The sequence below is a fragment of the Protopterus annectens genome, chromosome 2.part1 (genome assembly GCF_019279795.1).
Source record: "Protopterus annectens isolate FY-2018-M chromosome 2.part1, PAN1.0, whole genome shotgun sequence".
NCBI lineage: Eukaryota > Metazoa > Chordata > Ceratodontiformes > Protopteridae > Protopterus > Protopterus annectens.
The window spans coordinates 1,341,365,542-1,341,387,059 of record NC_056729.1 but is presented as its reverse complement, the minus strand read 5'-3'; the positions used below and the strand labels follow the sequence as shown (position 1 = coordinate 1,341,387,059).

At 41.1% G+C, this 21,518-nt stretch overlaps 1 protein-coding gene across 1 annotated transcript in view; it reads right to left on the bottom strand.

The window, feature by feature from the left end:
- ACOX3 (acyl-CoA oxidase 3, pristanoyl) overlaps window positions 1-21,518 on the bottom strand; it is a 1,839,061-nt gene that overhangs the window by 606,999 nt on the left and 1,210,544 nt on the right. The window contains exon 12 of the mRNA XM_044062802.1: window positions 4,136-4,258. Coding sequence (XP_043918737.1) covers window positions 4,136-4,258 — 123 coding nt within the window. The remainder of the gene's footprint in view (window positions 1-4,135; window positions 4,259-21,518) is intronic.

The window sequence follows — 21,518 nt, the reverse complement described above, 5'->3', positions numbered from 1 at the left end:
ATGTGTGCCCCCCAGGCATAGTCCGATGCATCTGTTGTCATAATTTGCCTGGCTGGGGGCAAGGTGAAAGGCTGACCCTTGTTGATGTGACATGCCTGTGACCACCATAGAAACTCTTGTTGAAGGCAGGGAATGAGAGATATCATTGTGTCCAAGCTGTGGCTGTGTTGAGTCCATATGGTTTTAGGTACCACTGTAATTTCCTCATATGCAGTTTTGCAAATGGTATTAGTAGTATGCAAGATGCCATGAAGCCCAAGGCCTGCAGAATTTTTCTTGCAGGGAGTTGGGTCTTTGTTGCCATTGTTTTGAAGTATTGAGTCAGTTGTAGTTGTTTGTCTGGCGTCAGATAAGCCATCTGGGCCGTTGTATTCAAGCTGGCACCCAGGAATGTCATATTTTGTGAGGGTACTAGTTTTGATTTCTTTTCGTTTACTGTGTACCCTAGGCAACTTAGAAGGTGTTTTACAAAAGTCAGATGTTGTAAGAGGATATCCTTGCTTTCTGCTTGGATGAGGCAGTCATCCAGGTATGGGTATATTTGAATTCCTCTTTGTCTGCAGTATGCAATTACTGGTGCCAGGCATTTTGTGAAAACCCTGGGTGCAGTGGATAAGCCAAAGGGCAGTGCAGAGAATTGGTAATGGGTTGAACCTGCAATGAAACTGAGGTATCTTCTGCAATTTTGTCTGATAGGGACATGCAGGTATGCCTCCTTAAGGTCCAACATTACTAGCCATGCTTTCTTGCCCAACATGGGAAGAAGCTGCTATAGTGTTAGCATCTTGAATTTGGGTACTTGTAAGAAGGTGTTTAGAATTGCAAGGTCCAGAATGGGTCTCCAAGCATTGTTCTTTCTGGGGACTAGAAAGAGCCTTGAGTAAAATCCTTGGCCTTGCTCCCGTGTAGGTACCAGTTGAATGGCTCTCATGTCCATGAGAGCTGTAATTTGTTTTTGTGCCTCTTCCCATTGATTTTGTGGCAGGTTTGGCATTCCTCTTATCGTTGGCAAGGTGTGGAAATGGAATCTATATCCTTGTGAAATAATGTCTAGGACCCATTTGTCCTTTGTGACGATGCGCCAGTTGTCTGTAAAAAGTGCTAATTTTCCTCCCAGGGAACTGCCAAGAGAGTTTTGCTTGGCAGTTTGAGGTTTAAGCCATTGTGTTTGCCTTCTAGTAGTTTGGGACCTGTCTTCTCCTCCCTTCTGTGTTGCAGTGCCCCATTGTCAAGGTTTGTAATGGGTTTGTGCTTGTCCTCTGCCTCTTGGGCGTCTGTATTTACCCCTCTGTGGTCTGTCAGTAGCTGGAGAGGACCAATTTTTTGTTGGCCAATTTCTGCTGAAGTGTGGGGGCTGAACCTGTAAGAAATCTTTGACCGTCTGCATAGATTTTGCCTTATCCTCCATTTTCTTTAAGACTTCTTCTGCTTTAACCCCAAATAGGAAATCCTGCTGTAAGGCAGCATCTAGTAACTTTGCTTTAACATGATCAGGTAGAGTTTGTTCCTTTAACCAAGCATGCCTACGTATACCAGACCCAGTAACAGCTGCTCTACAGGAAGCTTCCAAGGAATCAAATCCACATTGTAAAGTAGGTTTGCCCACCTGTTCAGCTGCATGCAACAGAGCCTGCATTTCCTTCAATTCAGACTGTTGAGGGTGTGTGCTCATCTTTTGTTTTATTTGAGACATTAGGAATTACTGGTATTTAAGCATGTGAAATTGACAATTTAGTGCTCTCATAGCTAGAGTGGCTGAGGTGTAAACCTTCTTCCCCCACTTGTCTAGTGCTCTGGAGTCCCTTTCAGAGGGTACCGGATTTTTAGCCATAGAAGCCTTAGCCCCTTTGCGACCCTGGGAGATTGTCTCTGGGTCAGCAACAGGGCTTTTGTAAAGGAATTTGTGGGAGTCAGGCACTCTATAATATCTATCTGGTTTGGCTGGAGCAGGAGGCAGAGAATCTGGATTTAGACTAGATTCTAAGTCAACATCACCCACAATGTCTAAAACTGGGGGGATAGCAAGTGGTCTGTGCTGGGGGAGTAAAAGAAACTCTCTGAGCCTTTTCTTTGAGTCGGAGTAGTCCTGACCTTCCCAGTGGAAATGTTCCCTCATGGTATGTAAGGTTTCCCCAAAGGAATAGTCTTCAGGGGGAGAAGCTGAGGGAATGGAATCCTCAGCATCAGAATCTTCATAAGGGGGAAAGGAGTAATCTTGCTCCTCAGAGGAGCCTGAGGAAATAGACACTTGGTCAGAGGAGGCATAATCTTCCTCTTGTCTAGGCCTTTTGTTGGGTGGGGGTTGGGAACCCCTGATTAAAGAGATCAAATCTTCTGCCATTTTAAGCATCTGTTTCTTAGGCATGGGGCCTTGAACTGGAGACTGAAGTGCAGTCTTTTTTGGTTTAAGAGGAGTCTTAAGCTTAGGATACTGTTTTATGGTGAGCGTTGTCGGTCTGAAGACACCTTCAGAAACCGAAGGTGTTTCTCCAGCACCGGCTTCTCCTTCTGCAATGTCGTCGGTAGGGCCTAAAGAAAATGGCTGCGTTGGCCTAGAACTCTCCGCCAGAGAATCCGAAGCGGTCTGGGGTTCCAATTCTGTGGTAGCCAGGGGCTGCGTAGGCACCGCACTGAAAACCGGTGAACCGGCGACCGGCCCAGCTGAGACCTCGGAGTCTGGCTAGGATCTAGGCTGCCTGTCCTTATCTTTGCTTTTTTTGTGCACGCTGGTAGTCGGTTGCTCCGACGGCATAGTGTAATTAAATTTTCTACCGAAGTAGTGTCATGCGAAATCAAAGCGTCACTTTATAGTTCGCTTATTGAACCTAGCACAAAAGCGACAACCAGTGACGTTGTGGTCTGGGCCTAGGAAAGGTATACAATAAGAATGAAAATCCTTATGAGGTATTTGCTTCCCACAAGAAATACAATTGTTAACTTTTTCTGACATTGGTCTGAGGCAAGAAAAGTTTCCCCAACGGGGTACTTAGCTTTAATGAAGACTTCGGATCTGAAATTCGACTTCGAAAATCTCAGGAGTCGGCCGACTGGCACTTGCGAACTGCTTCTGCTTCGGGCACCGCGCGGCAAGAAAGACTTAAGAAAATGGCGTCGGATGCCTCCTATATACCCCTGGTGCACTGACGTCAGGGAAGAAGCAACAGTAACCGACGCCGGACCAAGACTTTGGAATTCAGGCCAACTGCAGGACCACCTGACGACAGGATAACCCAAGTGTGATGACTGCAGCAGGGTAACACGATGAACATCTGTGAGGCCAAGTACTACACATCACAAGACTTCAAAGTATAAACTCAAATTTGGAAAAAAAAAAAAGAAAAATTAAAGATTTGGTATTTTCTTCTTTTAGGTACGTTTGAAGGGAGGTTGTGCTTTTTGCACCTCTGCAACTTCTTCACAATATTGCACCCTCGACTTACAGGACTAAACCTCCCATCTTTTAATGAGCTTCTTCCTATTCACCTGGAGTACAGGGTTTGATTCCCTCCACCTTCATTTAGCTAATATGCAACTCTGGCCAATCTACTTAACCAGATAGCGTAATTGAGTTTCCCTGAAAAGGGACAATTTGCCTAGGAGGCTTACCTGGTCAACAAATAGGTAAAAACAAGAAAAATATAAAGTCTTCCATATTTTCTTTAAATACAGTGCAGTGATGCAACTGATACCATATCAGTGTTTTTACTCAATTACCAAACTACTAATTCCTACTGTAATCAAATTATGTCTGCTACTAATCATTTTATTTCACATCTTTGTACTGTGACTACCATATCTGCTGCTTCTTGTACTGTGATTACTATATTTGCTGCCGTTTAATTTGCATAGTACCTTTGCATTATTCTTTTATTTTGCTGTCATCTCCCAGGTTGCTTCTGAAACTGGTCATAACTAATTAGTGCCTTATACTGGTAAGCAAACTAAATAATGTAAAATTAAATTAACAGACAGAAAAGAAAACAAATGGAGCTATGTTAACTCGAGAGTCATCTCACTCTCGAAGCAGTAACCCTATACAAATATGCAACTATCACGGAATTATGCATAAATATACATGAAATATATGTGTCATTATAACTACTGTGTAAATAGATATAAAAATAAGTGTACTAACCATCATGTAGTACTCTCACCCAGCTAAGAAGGTAATTGCTAGTTTGCTGCAGTAGGACATTGTTGTCTCCTTCATAGGTGCAGTTTGGGTCATTGTCATTGCGGATGTCTCCCAAGCGATTCACTGTGTCAAACAATGAAAAATAATTATATATCTGAGATGTGCAAGATTATAATGCTTTCTGTGAAAATGAAAACTGAACAAATTATATTTAAATACCAAAATTCATACAAGTGAGAATAATACACAAAACTCAAGGCATTCTATAAATGAAATGAAATACAATTACATTAAGAACCTAGAATCCTTGCTGTCTCAGACACAAGCCAGTACATCTGGCACTGAGAAGGTTGTCTGAACAAATACTATGAGCACCACACTTCTAACACCACCCACATCTGTACAACACACTCCTACACATGCGGGGGTTCTTAACAAAAACATACTTAAACAAAAGAGACCTCTGAAACAAAAACCCACGCACATCACAACCCACAGCACCAAGCAGTGCACATAGTACATACATCTGTGTCTCACAGCCTCTAAGGCCCAGCCACAAACCCAGCACACTAGTCATAGGAGACTATCGTGAGACACAGAGATGTGCCCCTCACCAGGCTAGACAAGGAGAAAGTCACGGTAAGTTGCTTGTCAGGTGCTAGAATCCGCCATATCACACATGCACTCAGGTCTGTTAACAACTCTCTGAACTACATGACTGAGCTCGTTGAACATGTGTCCCATGCAAGTATGTCCCTAGCCTTAAGCAGCATCCTACTATCACCCAGAATGATCCCTCAATACAAACAGAAAATGACTGACTTTAACAATTGGCTTAGTTTCTTGTCATTCCAAGGGTATCCATTATCTGATAGCCTGGGAGGACATGATTGAAAGACCATGATGCTTTGCCAGAGATGGCCTTCCTCTGTCACCCCTGGGCTTCAGGATTCTGGCAAAGGCTCTTGCCTCCTCCATAGTGCCATTTTTAGGCAAAGTCATGAGCACAACATTACCAACATGAAAAATTCTTCTAAATGAAATGTAAAGGTCATGCTGCTAAATGCTAGGAGTCTTAGCATGAAACTGCACTCACTGTAAGCATTCCTTGCCCTGGAGGATGCTGACATTTGTGCAGTCACTGAAACCTGGTTCAATGCTGTGGAGACCACCCCAGCCTTACCAGATTACTATTCCTACCATACATTCAGTCCCCAAATGGTGGGTTACAAAACCAAAGGAGGTGGAGTTTCAGTATTTATCAAAGACATACACACCTCCAGGCTGGTCAAACAGTATGATGCACAGGAGACACTCCAAGTGCAGTTAACTGTTGACAAAACACCTATTCATATCATAGCTAGCTACAGACTCCCAACCATGACTCAGGACGCCCACTCCACCTATCTGGATTTACTGGAATCCATAAAGATTCAAACCTCTACTCTGATCCTGGGTGATTTTAACCACCCAACCATAGAGTGGGAGACCTATTCTAGCCCAAACATGAATGCCCAGAGATTCCTTAACTTCATCATTGCTAAAGCATTGGATCAGTTGGTTGAAACATAACCAACGTGGGTAGCTACTGTAGGACCCCTACAGTGTCATCCTTTTTGGTAAGATCTGACAATAAAGTGATTACTTTTGAAGTCACCAACTCCCCTGACCACCACCACCCCCATTGTCAGGGTCAAACAAAAAAACTTTTCCAAAGCTGACTACAGTCTCCTCAGAGCAGATATAAGCAGCTTCGCAGCCACCATCCCTTCAGTTAGAACTAGCACTAATGTCCAAGCCTACACCAGCCTTCCTCAAGAAAGAGTAAGCCTGTCTGGTGGACAGCAGCAATAAACAAATTCTACAATAAAAGGAAAAAAATGCTGTCCAGGATCAAGAAGGAGCAGGTGCCAAGTTGGAAGCAATCTCTCCTTTCTCTGAAAAAGCAAATAAGGTCACTGGTGAAATCCTCTAAGGCTAACTTCGAGTCCAAACTGACCACATCCAATAAGGAAAATCACAAGGCATTCTTCACATATGTCTGCAATCTCAAAGGTAGCACCCACACCTGTTCTGAACTGGTGGCCAATAATACCACATACACAAACGCGATAGAAATAGCCAACCTGCTGGCAGATAGCCTCAGTGAAAACTTCACCCCCTGTCCTTCCATCAGTAAACCAGGACATCTCAAGCTCCAGTCCCCCTCCCCCTCATCACCAGGGAGCAGGTCTTTAATGCCCTCTCAAAGGCAAAAGATACAGTCTCTATGGGACCCGATAACATCCCTGGCTGTATCCTACATAAACTCAGGCATGAGCTCTCAGCTCCATTAGGAATCCTTTTCAACCAAAGCCTGTGCACTGGCTTCATCGCAGCTGAATGGATGACAGCCACTGTCATCCCTATACACAAAGGTGGAGCATCCACTGATCCAGGCAATTATAGGCCCATCAGCTTAATTAGTCTGATCTGCAAGGCCATGGAATGCATTATTGTGGACTTTATAGACAAGGACATTGTCAACCTCCAAACACATGACCCCACAGTTTGGTTTTGTCAAAGGAAAATCATGCCTGTTAAACTAGGTTGACTTCTTCGAAACAGTCACCAAAAACATGGAAGAGGGGAAGACGGTGCACACCACCTAACTTGACCTAGCCAAAGCCTTTGACACTATTCCCCACTTGGGCATAATAGATAAACTCTCCCAGCTAGGCATCAACCCACATGTTACCAGATAGGTAGCTAACTGACTCACTGATAGAACTCACTCAGTCAAAGTAGGGGAAGCCACCTCTTGTAGTAGACCCGTAATGAGCGGTGTACCCCAAAGATTGGTCTTGGGGCCTCTAGTGTTTGGGATATACTTTTCTGAGGTGCAAACCAAAACCAATGGTCTGTGGCTGACCAAGTCTGCAGATGACTGCAAGCTGGGTGCTGTCTTAAATTTCCCTATAGATGTGAGCATCCTTACCCAAACTAATGACTGGTTGCCAGAAACATGGCCTCAAACTGAACACCAAGAAATGCATCATTATCCCCTTTGGGGAAAATGGAATCCCCACTAATTATCACATTAATAACAATGTACTAAGCACGCAATCAGTCATGAGGGGCTTCAGCACCCAGGTTGATAGCAGCCTGACTTTTGACCACCATGTTGCCTCCGGTGTAAGGAAGGCTTTCTACATGTCCCACCTCATATGTAAGGGTATGTTATCCAGGAACAAGGAGGTCATAACATCCCTGTACTCCTCCCTTATCAGACCCATTGAGTAAAATGGCACCATGGCATGTACCTTGCCAAGCACATTAAGCAGCTGGAGAGACCACAGAGGTTCCTGACTAGGAAAAGCCAAGGTCTCAAACACCTATCCTATACAGATAGGCTAAAATCCCTGTCTCTCTATCCTATACAGATATGCTAAAAGCCCCGTCCCCCTATTCAGTCTGGTACAGAAAGGTACAAAAGGCCATCTCAGATTCAGCCTTGATGGAGTTGTTGCATATCCGTAAGTCATACTCCACTCATGCAACCCATACGCAAGGCCTTGACCTGGTCTGAGACATTAACAGAACTTGTTGGCAGGAGAGATTTGTGTCCCAAAGACTCTCCCATCTGTGGAATAAAGTCCCTCTCCATGTCAAGAAGAGTACCTCTCTAGCCCTCTTTAAGAGGAACCTGGAAGACTGGATGGGAAACAGAAAATACACCCCTGGGATCCCACCTGTGTCCCTGCTGGACAGTGGAAACAGGTGTTGACTTTGAGGAAACATGGACGAAATTTGTGGTTGGACTTAAAAGGGCCTACGGGTCAATAGCCTAGTATCATCCTATGAATCTATAAAATATTACCTATATAAACTAGTTAAATGACAGATTATATCTTACAATATCAGTTATACACCCTAATGCATACTAAATATCAAGACTTAATACCCATTTTAGGCTTTTGTATGAGACACATATTGTATATTTTTAAATATATCTGTAGTTGTTCTGGGATATATTTGATCCTTTACTGATACCTCTCTTCACCAGCATAAAAATATTTTAGAATGTTTTACTCCTTAATTACTGTTTCACATTCACTGATCTTTTGTGGCACTTATACATTTCAAATGATTGATATAAGCCCCATTGTCTGCTTAAATGTTATACATGTCACCTGAAATGTATAACAGTGAAAAATGCAAGTTGGCTCGTATAAGGTAGTTGAAAAGTAAAAAAGAAAAAAAGGGGCAATTAATTTTTTTGTTAGTTTATTGACTAACTACATTTGCTGACTGGAAATATTCAGTATTTTTAGTGGAGTTCCAGGAGGAAAATGTCAAAGACGTTAAATAATCAGGAAAATTTAGGGTACACAGTACATAAAATCACGATGACAGTGGCAGTTTCTTAGTACCATGAAATAATTTTTTTAAAGATGTTTTCTTTGCCTTTTTGACTGCCAACCATCAGTCCAAACTCCAGCAGATCTTGAACCCAATTGTTTCATGGAGAAAAGAGGGTCTCTTCATTCTCCCTTGGGCAACAGTTAACTGAAAGTAACTATCAGTGAGACTGTCTGTAACTTATGTTGCTCCACTTCTTCAGCTAGTCTACAAAGACAGCGGATCCCCTGTTCCTGTCACTTATAGGTTTGACTTTACCCTTCCTCAGACCAAGCCCAATCAGGTTTAAGGCAGACCTTAACTGTATCCCAGACCAGGGACTACCTGATGCCCCAATTCCAGAGTAATCTCATTCTCCAAAGCAGAAACAAGGAATGCTTCTGCACAGCCTACCCCCCAACAGCAAACAGCTGATGAGTGTGCTTACCTCACTATGGTGGTCCACAATTTCTCCCACCTATTTATGTTTCCAAAGATGGCTAAATATCATCAACGGCTTAGGAAAGCCAAGTGTATGTCCTTAATGTTGTACTGCATACCTGGTATCTGCACCTGATAGGCATCAGTAATGAAGCAGTCATACCACATCCAACCCCCAATAATGAGCAAACTGATGTAGGCTGCTCAGTCACAACCTCTCTCACCTGATTCTTCCTGAACTTGAGGCACTACTCATACTCAGGTCATCCAGGTCACAATCAGGGCTTTATCTATTTGTGTTACACAACCAGGAATGAAATACAAAATTATTAATGTTCACATCTAAAGTAATCCAAGAAGACAAAGATAGACACAACCATATATTTACAAGGCGGCAGGCTATAAAATGACTAGTATAAGTAATTCTGAGTGCTAATTAAAGAACAATACATACAAAAATAAGCAAACCTGAATAATCAGTAAACAGCGGATATACATTAGTTGACTAATGCAAATAATTCTGAGTAAAACCGATGACCAATAAATGTACAAAAATGATCTAATCTGAATAGCAGAAAGTTTATTTTTAACTGCCATTTTTGGAATACTGGTTACTGTACACAAAGTTTAATAAATTATTACTATCAAACAAGTTTATGTTTTACAGCTTAATTATAATAATGTTTTAATAAGATGGCTACATCCTTGCTGTCATGTTCTATACCAGAGCAGCAGCTGCAGTGTGCAAGATCATTTTTCAATGTTCGATTAAATGCACACTTGTTATAAATATGACTTAAAGGATGGGAAAGTCTGTTTCAGATTCTTAAGACATACACAGGGCGCCATGCATTGCATTGCATTCTTTTATCTAGGATTGTGAATTAGTTGTCTAGAAAAAGAAGTTATGTACTTACCAGAACAGTCCATGTGAGTTGTTCATCTCACCTTCATTCTTTACTGATGGGTTCGGAGCCGATCCCTCGGCTCCGATACGGCCAATTGCAAAGCTCAAGGTCTTCAAATAGCTTGAGGCCAAGTCCCTATCCCATGATGCACCTGGAATTACCTCAGATTTTGTTTGCTGCGTATAATAATACCATATGTCATTCTTTCACTCCCTAGAGAAGGGCATAGAAGGATTGAGTAACCAGGATGGGGTAGGAGGGGGCTAGCCCAGGAGGGGGTCGGAGGGAGGGATTTAAAAATGAAGGCAAGATGAACAACTCACATGGAATGTTATGGTAAGTATATAACGTCTTTATTTGAAGTTGTTCCATCTTGCCGTTCATTCTTTACTGATGGGTAGCATCCCAAGCACCATCAACCTTGGGTGGCTCACGGGAGTATATTTCTCAGGAACGTAGATCCAAAGGAGGCCCTGTCCCTGGAGGCCTTGTCAACTTTGTAATGAGAGATAAAGGTATGAGGTTTTGACCAAGTGGCTGCTGCACAAATATTATGAATGGGAAGCTTGGCAGAAAAGGCAGATGATGTAGAAACTGCTCTGGTCGAGTGAGCTTTAATCTGTGTTGCAAAGGCATATTGGCAGCTGAATAGGCAAAGGTGATGCAATCATATAACCATTTAGACAGAGTTGTTTCAGCCACTGGTACACCCTTCCTGGAGTCCAAGAATGAAACAAAAAGTTTTCTGAAATCTTTTGTTCTATCCAAATAAAATCTGAGCTGTCTGTGAACATCAAGCTTGTGCAGCATATACTCTAAATTGCTTGAATGGTTGGGGAAGAAGACTGTCAAATCAATAATCTGGTTGAGATTGGTTCCAGTGCAAACTTTGGGAAAAAAAGTGGGGTTCGTTCTAAGTGAGAGACTGTCAGCATGGAATATCAAATATAGAGGCTTGATGAATAAAGCCTGAAGCTCTGACACCCTGCGGGCAGAAGTAATAGCTACCAGAAAGATGGTTTTCCATGACAAAAATTTGAGGTCACACAAGGAAGCTGGTTCAAATGGAGGAAGAATTATCTGGGAAAATATAAAATTTAGATTCCATGGCGAATAGGGGGATTTCACAGGTGGTCTAATATGAAAGGTCCCTTTGAGAAAGGCTTTAGATAACTTGTGAGACATGATATTCAACCCTTCAAATCCAAGATGAAAATTAGAAATAGCAGCCAATTGAACATGAACTGTTGCTGCTACGGCTCCTTTGTTAAAAATCATACTTAAGAACTAAGATGGAGGCCATAGGGGCTTGGTAAGGATCAATATTATTTTTAGAGGCCCATATAGAAAATGTCTTCCATTTGCTAAAATATAGTTTCCTAGTAGAAGATTTAGGAGAAGATAAAGGGATCTGTTTTGTCTCATTGGAAAGGTTATGGAACCTGGCTATGATGGGAACTGGAGCAGCCAAGCTGTCAGCTTCAGGGACTGCAGAGAGGTATGAAGATCCCCTGATGAATGCGTCAGAAGGTCTGAAACTGGGCCCAGAATCCAAGGATCCTCCAAAAGATGAAGTTGAAGGAAGGGGAACCAAATCTGATGAGGCCAATGAGGGGCTATTACAACGATGGTCCTTCTCAGGGTTTTTCCTTTCTGTAGAACCTTGTGTATCAACAGGATTGGAGGAAATGCATAGAGGAGACCCGGAGGCCAATTGTATATGAGTGCGTCCCTTGGGGCTTCTCCCGGAGGGGGAATCAGGGCAAAGTAGCTTCTGCATTTCATGTTCATGTGACTGGCAAAAAGGTCGCAGCAGGGCTGGGCCCACCGAAGGAATATCCTGTCCACTATTTCTTTCTTGAGGGACCACTCGTGGGACAATTCTGCTATCACATTGGATTTCCCCGGGATGTGCATTGCCAACAGAAAGTGCTGGGTGGAAACAGCCCACTGCCATACTCTGAGGGCTTCTCAACAAAGGGGGTAAGATCTGGTTCCTCCTTGTTTGTTCAAATACCAGACCACCGACATGTTGTCTGTCTGAATCGCAATTGTACCCAGAGGAAGAGAGTCCTGAAAGTACTGCAACACCAGTAGTACCGCTCTCATCTCCAGGACATTGATATGCAGATGTGTCTCTTGATCGGTCCATGTCCCTTGTGCTGTCTTTACCTGAAAATGCACCCCCCCCCCATCAGGCAAGCGTCCGTGGTCACTGTGGCTGCTGGAGCGGGTAGCACAAATGGGCGTCCTATAGTGACATGAAGTGAGGTCAACCACCACTGAAAGTCCTTTGTGCAGGAATTTGTGATCATTATACTGTGAGATATGGGAAGCTCTTGGTAAGACCATTGAGTGAACAACAGCCATTGTAGTATCTGCATGTGCATACAAGCTAGTGGTATAGCTAGAATTGCTGCTGCCATCATGCCTAATAATTTCAGAACTTCTGATGCTGGTGCTCTGTTTTTTTATATCAAGAGGCTGAGATGCTGACAAAGAAGAAAGACTCTTTCTATTGAAGCCTTAGTGGTGTGGTGGTTGTGGTGTCCAACAATGCCCCAATAAAAATGATATGCTGCGGTGGCAACAAGGCATATTTTTCTGAGTTGACTGCAATGCCCAGATGATTGCAGAGTGACAGAGTGGACTCCCCAGCCTGAATGAGTTGATGCCTGGTGGTGGCGGTAGGGAGCCAATCGTCTAGATACGGAAACACCTGCAATCCTAGACGCCTTAGGTGAGCCGTGACTACTGCCATGCATTTGATGAACACTCTGGGGGGTGTAGTGAGACCAAAGGGCAGGACTCGAAACTGGTAATGACTGGCTCCCTGCCGGAAGCGCAGGTGATCCCTGGATGCCCTGGCCATTTTATGTGGTAGTACGCATCCTTGAGATCTATCGAGCACATCCAATTGTTTTCCTCTAAGAAGGGAAGTATAGACTGAAGCGTGACCATCTGAAACTTCTCTTTCTTTACATATTGGTTCAGACTGCTGAGGTTCAATATGGGTCTGCAGTCCCCGGTAAGTTCCGGATCCTGTCTGGTCTACTGGGACTGGCTGGATGACTCTTTTTCTTAGCAATGTTTGGACCTCTATTGTTGCTTGTTCCCTGTAACTGGGTGGAACGTCCGGGATTTTTCTTATGATTGGAGGGGGTGTGGCAAATGGAATGAAGTATCCTCTGGAAATAATACTTTGTACCCAGCTACCTTTTGTTATTCTGAGCCAGGCATCTGGATACAAAGATAAGCAAACCCCGACTGCCTCCAGAGCAAGACAGTCGACCCTCCTCTTAGAAGTGCTCGTAGGGATTCCCAAAGAAGTGATCTCTGTCGCCCTGGTGCTGTGGACCCCCTCTGCCGCAAGGGTGGCATCTTCCATTATTGCCCCCTCCTCAGCCCCTGGAGGGGGGTTCACCATGTGTGTCCTGAAAGGCTCCTTGGGCTTTTCAGAACCACATTTTTCCTCCCATTTAACCTTTAGGGTAGGGTAGGGTCGGGTAGAGGTGGAAAAACGGACCCCGACGGCAGACAGAGTCTTTCCGTCCTGTTCACACCTGGTTAAGGTTTTCTTCACTTTAGGCCCGAAAAGGAACGTGCCATCAAGGGGAGTGTTCATGAAGGATGACTTGAAGGGCTTTGCAAAGGAACACAAGCGCATCCAGGAATGTCTCCTAAGAGCAATTCCTGTACCCGCTGCCCTACTCGTTCCATCAGCTGCATAAGAGATGAGGTGCATGGATGAGTTGACAATAGAACTGAAGGTAGCAAGCTGGGCGGCAACTTTGTCGGAAGCTCCTGCAACTATTGTACCCTGAAGAGTATCTCCTAGCTCTTTAAGGAGATCTCTTTGTAACCTAGTAAAATGGGTTAAATAGTTTAGCGAATGAAGGGCAAAGGTCGCTGAACTAAACATATGCTTCCCATATCTATCCATAATCCTGGAGTCTCTGTTAGGAGGATGGATAGACGAGGAAGTCTCAGACATTTCCTTTTTGGAGGCAGCTGCCACCACCATGGCATCAACAAGAACACCTTTTGTTAAAAATGTTTTGTCAAGGGGGGCAGAAATTAATTTATTAGAACTCCTCTGGACAGGCTCTATAGTATCTGGAGACTCCCACGCCCTTCATGAGACCAGCTGCATCAGCTCATCAAAGGGCGTTGACAACCAAGAGGTGGAGGGCTGAGACCTGAAAGCCTTCAGGAGAACTGACTCATCCTCAGTAGGGCTTTTGGACTGCCAGTTACCCCTCTGCCTAAGGATCTCAAGTATCTCAGCGAATGAAATATCCTCAGAGGAGGACCGTGGGGACCCTTCTGACTCATCTAAGTCAGTGTCTGATGTTAGAGACTCCTGTGGGGAGTCTAGATGTTTCCTCTTACACAATCTCTTCCAGGAAACCTCATCAGTGGGAGCTTCTGGTGAGGTCTCAGAAGAGCAGGGGCCACCCAATGGGGCTTCCTGGGGCTCTGGGTATCTATGCTTGGTTAGGATGTGCGAGGCAGAAGCCGACACAGGCACTTTTGGGGAGGAGGAAGGCAGACCAGAAGTCAAGGATGTCCTAGGAGACATGACTCTCCTCATGGCATCGAAAGCACCTCTGCTCCGATAATAGGGAGCTGACGGATCCAAAGAAACTGTCGACACCCCTGGCACTGGGACAGTGGGCTCCGAGCCTGAGGTAGGAGCCCAGCTCATCCAAGTCGAGGCCCCAAGAGGCAAAATCGGAACTGACAAGTCGGTCCTACTGTCCTCCCCGAACCCGACCAGAGAGTGTCGGCTCCTAGAGCCCTCGATAGGCACAAAGTCCATCAGAGTGCACAGAGCCGAAGACACTGAACAGGCGATGGCTCAGAGGGTTCCACTAACATCAGGTCTGCCTCCTCCGGCTCTGAAGGACCAGCATGCCTCAGTGGAGGAGGAATAGATTGAGAATAGAATAGAATAGAATGGCTCCGAAGCCATTTGGGTCAAAACTGATAACATTTTCGTTAACGCTGGTGCCAATAACAGCTTTTGCACCACACAATCCACATCCAGATCTGACAGGCTGATAGAGGATCGAGAGAAGCATACCAAAAGTGGTACCGACTGGAGTAGTGGACTCTTAGGCGCTTCAGACACCGGTTCCAAGACTGGGGACCGGCACCGAAAGGTAAAGACTGTCGGCTCCATTGGCAGTGGAGCCGAAGTCGAAGAATATTTCCATTTCTTTAAGTCTGAAGTCTTGAATACTTTGAGGACTTGCTGGATCCATCTTGGTCACTCAAAGCTTCCTGAAATGACGGTTTCAACAACCCTCTGTCAATCAATTTTCTCTTCCTTTCCTGTAACACCCTAGAGGAGAAGGAATGGCATATAGCACAGGTTTCTTGTAAATGCAGAGCTCCTAGGCAGTATATACAGTTAACGTGGCTGTCTGTTACAGACATCTTTTGGCCACACTTTGTGCACTTTTTAACCCCAGACTTGAGGTGCTTGTCTTGGTCAGCCATTGAGAAAAGATTACTGTCAAAGAATACAACTTTGGCAGTAATAAACTACAAGAAGCCTTAAAGATCAGGCTACGTCTCACACACACACACACACACACACACACACACACACACACACACACACAAGAAATGGAAGTTCAATATATATATATATATATATATATATATATATATATATATATATATATATATATATATGACAGTAAAAGGCTTTACTGTCAAACAATTGTCTGACACACAATATGATCAGACTATGCAAAAAAGAAGAGAGCTGCTAAGATAACACACTCTAAATATGCTATAAAATATTCAAGACAGACAACTACTTTTCACACAAGAAAAACTGTAACAGTAATTATAACTTTAAGCCTTTCCTAAACAACTGAAGGCTAAGCTACTAAATAATTTTTATATCAAACAATGTGACTAAAGTCACTGACTAAGCACACTCTAATAACTAGTAAAAAAACTAGGCCTAAACAAAGAGGCCCTTAAAAGGTTTTATCACACACACTAAGGGAAAGGGACTAAATAGCAGAAATACACACAATAAAGCTATAAGAGCTCTATAAAATTATCTAAATACGATCTAAATTTTAGACTAAAGAATTAGAAAAAAACAGTTTCCTGGCCCAAGCTAATTTCAGAACCTCCGATCTATTGCAGTGGCAAACAAAATCTGAGGTAATTCCAGGTGCATCATGGGATAGGGACTTGGCCTCGTGCTATTTGAAGACCCCGAGCTTTGCAATTGGCCGTATCTGAGACAAGAGATTGGCTCCGAACCCATCAGTAAAGAATGAACGGCGAGACTGAACAACTTCACATGAAGAGTTTAAATCATGATGAGGTCTGTGCCATGCAAGTAACAGGATGGGCATTTGGTTGAGATCAGTATCTTAGGGAAAAATTTTAGTTGATCAAGCAACAACTGCTTGTTCAATTCTAAAAATTACAGACTCTGAAAATATTTTATTTAATTGATTTTTTATTTATTCTTTGTTGACTGGGTTAGTCCCACTATGTTAAAGGCCACTTTTGAGGGGAGACACAAGGTGGTATTATTTTCTTTTATTCTTCTAGGGGAAATATGGCCAGGGCAATATGGAACTTCCCCTACTCTTTGTTATTGTGAATAGGACCCACTTTGGAGGAGCACCTCCTGTTTCCATTCCAGGCATAGAGGTGGCCCGGAGAAACAGGGAGGCAGATGGAGAGGGGAAGGAGATGATGGGGTGATGGAAGAAATGAAGGAGAAAGCAAATTCTGAGACCGGAGAAAGTGTGCAGATTTTGAGAAAATTTTTCAAAGAAAGCTGTTTGATGGAGATGAGTCAGCAAATGATGACTGTATAATTAGAACCCTCCAGTTAGAAGGGTTGCGGAATGATTTACTTAAAGAAGAGGTGGTGCAGAGTGAGACAGAAAATAGAGGAGATGTTTCCTGGGGGGACATTATGGAGAACATATGAAAGGAGGATGCAGAGACAGTCCTGAAGAATAGTGATAAGATGGAAAAGAAAACATATGCCGAGAAACTAAAACAATGTAAAAGTGGAGAAGCAGAAAAGAAAGCTGAAAAAAATTAAGTGCACTGTAATGACTCAAAGCAAAGGAGACAAAGAAATGGACAGGTATAAAGTGTGGGACAATTTAATAACTCAGTCCACGGCACACAGGATCCGAACCAAAGTATTCCAATTACCAACAGTAAAGTAAAATTCCTTTTAATCTTAAAACAGCAAAAGCTCACAGTACGTAGTTCAGAACAGCAAAACACAAATAAGCCAAGCGCTTTCACCTAGTGAATTACCAGGCTTTTTCAAGGCAAACAAAGCTGTCCATTACAAAAAAACTTTTTAAATAGCAGCAACAGTCAAGTTAAAAACTCCACCCATTAATTACATAAACCTGATAATTAATAATGTTAAATTGAAAAGATGATAGGCACTAAAAGGTGCTTTTCCATGTAAAAAATACCTGTTCTATATATACAACATACTTGTTGCTGTAATCCATAATACTAAACAATGTAATATAATATAAAATTCTATTAAATGTATCATAAATTAATATAATAAAATAAAATAAATTTAATATCTGCAATGCAGTAACATTAGAACCACATTCCCATCCCAAAAAGGTAAAATGCATTAAATACAATAAGATGGGAAGGGATAAAGTTAAAATAAGTACATAACATTCTAGTTAATACAACTAAGCTGTCTTATAAAAAAGGAACTGTGCAGTAAATTGCCTAAAAAAAAATCAATTTTATAAGCGTGCTCTTCTCATTTTTAGAACACTATTAATGTTTAGAGCCTCATTCATCCCAGGGGGGGTACAAGCATCCAACCTCAACTGCCAACATAGCTCACGGTTCTCCAACCTAACTTCCCAATTACCCCCTCGTGGGTCAGGAACTACCTGCTCCAAAACCATAAATTTGAGGTTCATCCTGTCACATACCTGGGAATGTTTAAAAAAGGCGTTGGTGTCCTTACGTCTAGTGATGTCATATTGGTGCTCATACACCCTTCTCCTAAGCTGCCTCTCAGTTTTTCCAATATAAAAACCAGTAAGTACAAATACCCATATACACCACCCCTTTGGTTGCACAATTGAAATGCTGGTGAAATTTGTGCTTAAACCTTCTTGAGGGAATTGTGATGGTATCCTGGTCCAACATGTAGTGACATTGATTACAATGACCACATTTTAAGGTGCCAAGTTTCCTATTGTTTGTTTCATGAACAATGTTCTTTCTCCCCTCAAAGAGGTCCTTCAAGTTCTTACCCCTCTTCCTAACAAAGCTGGGCATCAAAGGGATAAACTGCTTTAAGTCTACATTGGTAGATACTATGGGCCAATATGGGCTTGAGAGTTAGAAGAAAAGGTGTATGCAAAACTGTTCTTAAACTTATCAGTCGTATTTTTTAAAAGTTCTTCCACAGGTTGTACACCACTGCCTAATAAGGGATGATAGACCGTTTCCCTTTTACCAGAAACCTCCAGAATCAGTTGTTCTATCAATCCAACCGGATAGGCCTTTTCCAAGAAAAGGCTATGTAAAACCTTAATTTCTTGTTCATAAAATTCCGGTGTACTACACATCCTGGAGGCCCTAATCAGCTGTCCCATGACAATTCCCCTTTTCTGGTAATAGGGATGCCAGACTAATTAATTAATAATTAATTATCAGGTTTATGTAATTAATGGGTGGAGTTTTTAACTTGACTGCTGCTGCTATTTAAAAAGTTTTTTTGTAATGGACAGCTTTGTTTGCCTTGAAAAAGCCTGGTAATTCACTAGGTGAAAGCGCTTGGCTTATTTGTGTTTTGCTGTTCTGAACTACGTACTGTGAGCTTTTGCTGTTTTAAGATTAAAAGGAATTTTACTTTACTGTTGGTAATTGGAATACTTTGGTTCAGATCCTGTGTGTCGTGGACTGTGCTATTTCTTTGTTTGGTTCGCTTGTTTTACAATTTAATAACTCCTTTGGGGGTGTAAAAGCACATGATGTAAGTGCATTTATTCTTATTAACAAAGAAACATTTTGTGATAATACATATGAGACTGTTTTATTAATGAATATTGTTTTTTTGGAAAATATAATAAAAAGAAAGACTGTAACCCATGGAATCTTTATGTGATAAAAGCATTTAACAGCGAAACAAAAATACTCCTGTGGAATTTCGAACACAGGTAGAAAGAAAGATTTTGAAAGGACATTTGAAAGCGTTATGTAAATAAGTACTGGACTTTGCAAAAGTTTAGGACAAAAGGGGTTTATTTACTGGTGGCTGGGACTGTAATATTGTGCTGAAAACAGAATGAGAAAAAATTATACATATACCAAGCATAAGTATGAAGAGGAATAGGGGTACTGTAAAATAATGGGGACAACCCAAATGTGTTTTATTGTGGAAAAGGACATTTGATAGGTAATTATGACACAAGAAAATATATTTGTGAGGGAATTGGACGTGATGCAAAAAAATGTGAAATGAAATGTTAAAAATGTACCAAAATTAGACATTTATGGATGGATTTCAAAAATGAAAATAACAGTAAGGAAAAAATAAGAGAAGAAAATGAACAAAGAGAATACATTTTAGAAGTAATAGAAATAGAAGAAAATTAAATGAGAAAATAAATAATAAAGAGGACATAGAAGAAGGTTCTAAAATAAGTGATGAAGAAGACAAACTGGGAAATTTTGTTGGTAAAAGTGTACAAGACAGAAAAAGACAACTTAAAGGTATACATACAAAAGAAAAAAGAAAGGAATGGATAAAAAAGAATATATACAGCTAAAGAATGGAGATGGTATAATGGTCAAGAAATTTGACTCACAGAAACAAGGCACAGTGTTTGATTCTCACTTTTGGGAAGAAAACCCCAGGAATCATTTCTGTGTCACTGCTGGACAGAGGCACAACAAACTAATGGGCACAGTATTTTTTCATATAAGGGGTGGCGTAAGCCACAAAACTTTAGGCTAGGCTTATAAATGCCTTAGGGCAGATAGCCTAGTATAAATCTATGAACCTATAATTTGTTAGGTTTAAAATGGCCTATTAAGAAAGCTATACTAGTAATTAGCAAACATCTTTGGGAAGAAAGTTTGTTAGGCTAAAAATGGCCTATTAAGAAAGCTATCCTAGTAATCAGCTATGAACTTCTGAAATCATACATTTAAGAAAAAGGGAAAATGAAAATTTTAGAGTGCTTTCTGTAAATGCGAATAGTACTAAGAATACAGTAAGAATAATATGAATTCTGGAGTGGTGTAATGCATGTGATGTAATTATATTAGAAGAAACAAGACTTTTAACAAATGAAGAATGATTACAAACAGTGAAACTATGGGATGCTAGATAATATGGAATTTAGGAAATGAAAGATGTTCTGGAACAACTGTATTATGTAGACACAGAGTACAGATATTAGATGTAATTTTAGCAAAAATGGGAAGATTAACCACTGTAGATTTAAAATGGAAAGAACAAGCTTATAGCATTATAACATTATATGCTTATACTAATTGTAAAGAAAGGAAAAGCTTGTTTCATCAGATTTTAGACTATATAGTGATAAATATGAATATTATAACAACGGTAGATTTTAATTGTGATTTAAGAGGTATGCATAAAAAGAAAAGAACTGATACAAGAAAAATGTTAGAAGTTATAAGATGTGGTGAGTTAAAACTTTGGGACAAAAATTCATGGACTTACAAATGGGGTATGTATAAAACTGAAAATAAGCAATTTTATAGTATCAGAAGGTTTAGCTATAGCAGAAGGGAGGTAGCTGAAATAGGATTTTCTAATCATCATGCAATAATGCTAGAGATAAAGGAAAACATGGAATATATAAAAATATGCAAAAGAATAAAAAGGATAAATGAGAAAGCATGGAATGAAGAAAGAAAGAAAAGAGATTAGTAATATAGTTATGGAAAGATCATATTACTAAGAAAACATTTTATAAATATAAAAAGTGTTTTTTTTACAGTGGTAATATGATATGAGAAAAGCAGAGAAAGAAAAATATAAAAGAACATATAACGATGCCTTGGAAGATTTAGAACATGATAGAAAGCACTATGAGAAAGAAAAATAATTACATGAAATAGATCAGGAAGAAATACAAGAACTGTTATATAAGTAAATATATATCTTATAAGGAAAAACAGACGTAGTATCAAGCTACTTAACCAGGTTAGTAAAGGAAGATGGTAGTGTAATGAGAGAAATAAAAAAAATGTAAAAGGAGAAATAGAAAGAACCCAGGAAGAGCTTATGAATAGTGTAGTACAATATTTACAAGAAATTTTTAAAGAAAAAAAGAAGGTAGTAAAATAAAAACATGGAAAGTAAAAAAGTTAAAAGAAAAAGAGAAAAGGGAGTTGGAAAAGGAGATTTCTTTAAATGAGCTAGATAATGTATTAGGGCACGTAAATATATATTTAGCTGCAGGCTCAGATGGAATAGACTATGAACTGTATAAAAATTTAAGGGACTGGCAAAAAAAAAATATTTTTTAAAGATTTAGAATGATTGGTTAAATGAAGGTTTTATGTATAAAGAACTAAGAAGTGGAATACTTAATTTCATATGGAAGAAGGAAGATAGAAGAGAATTA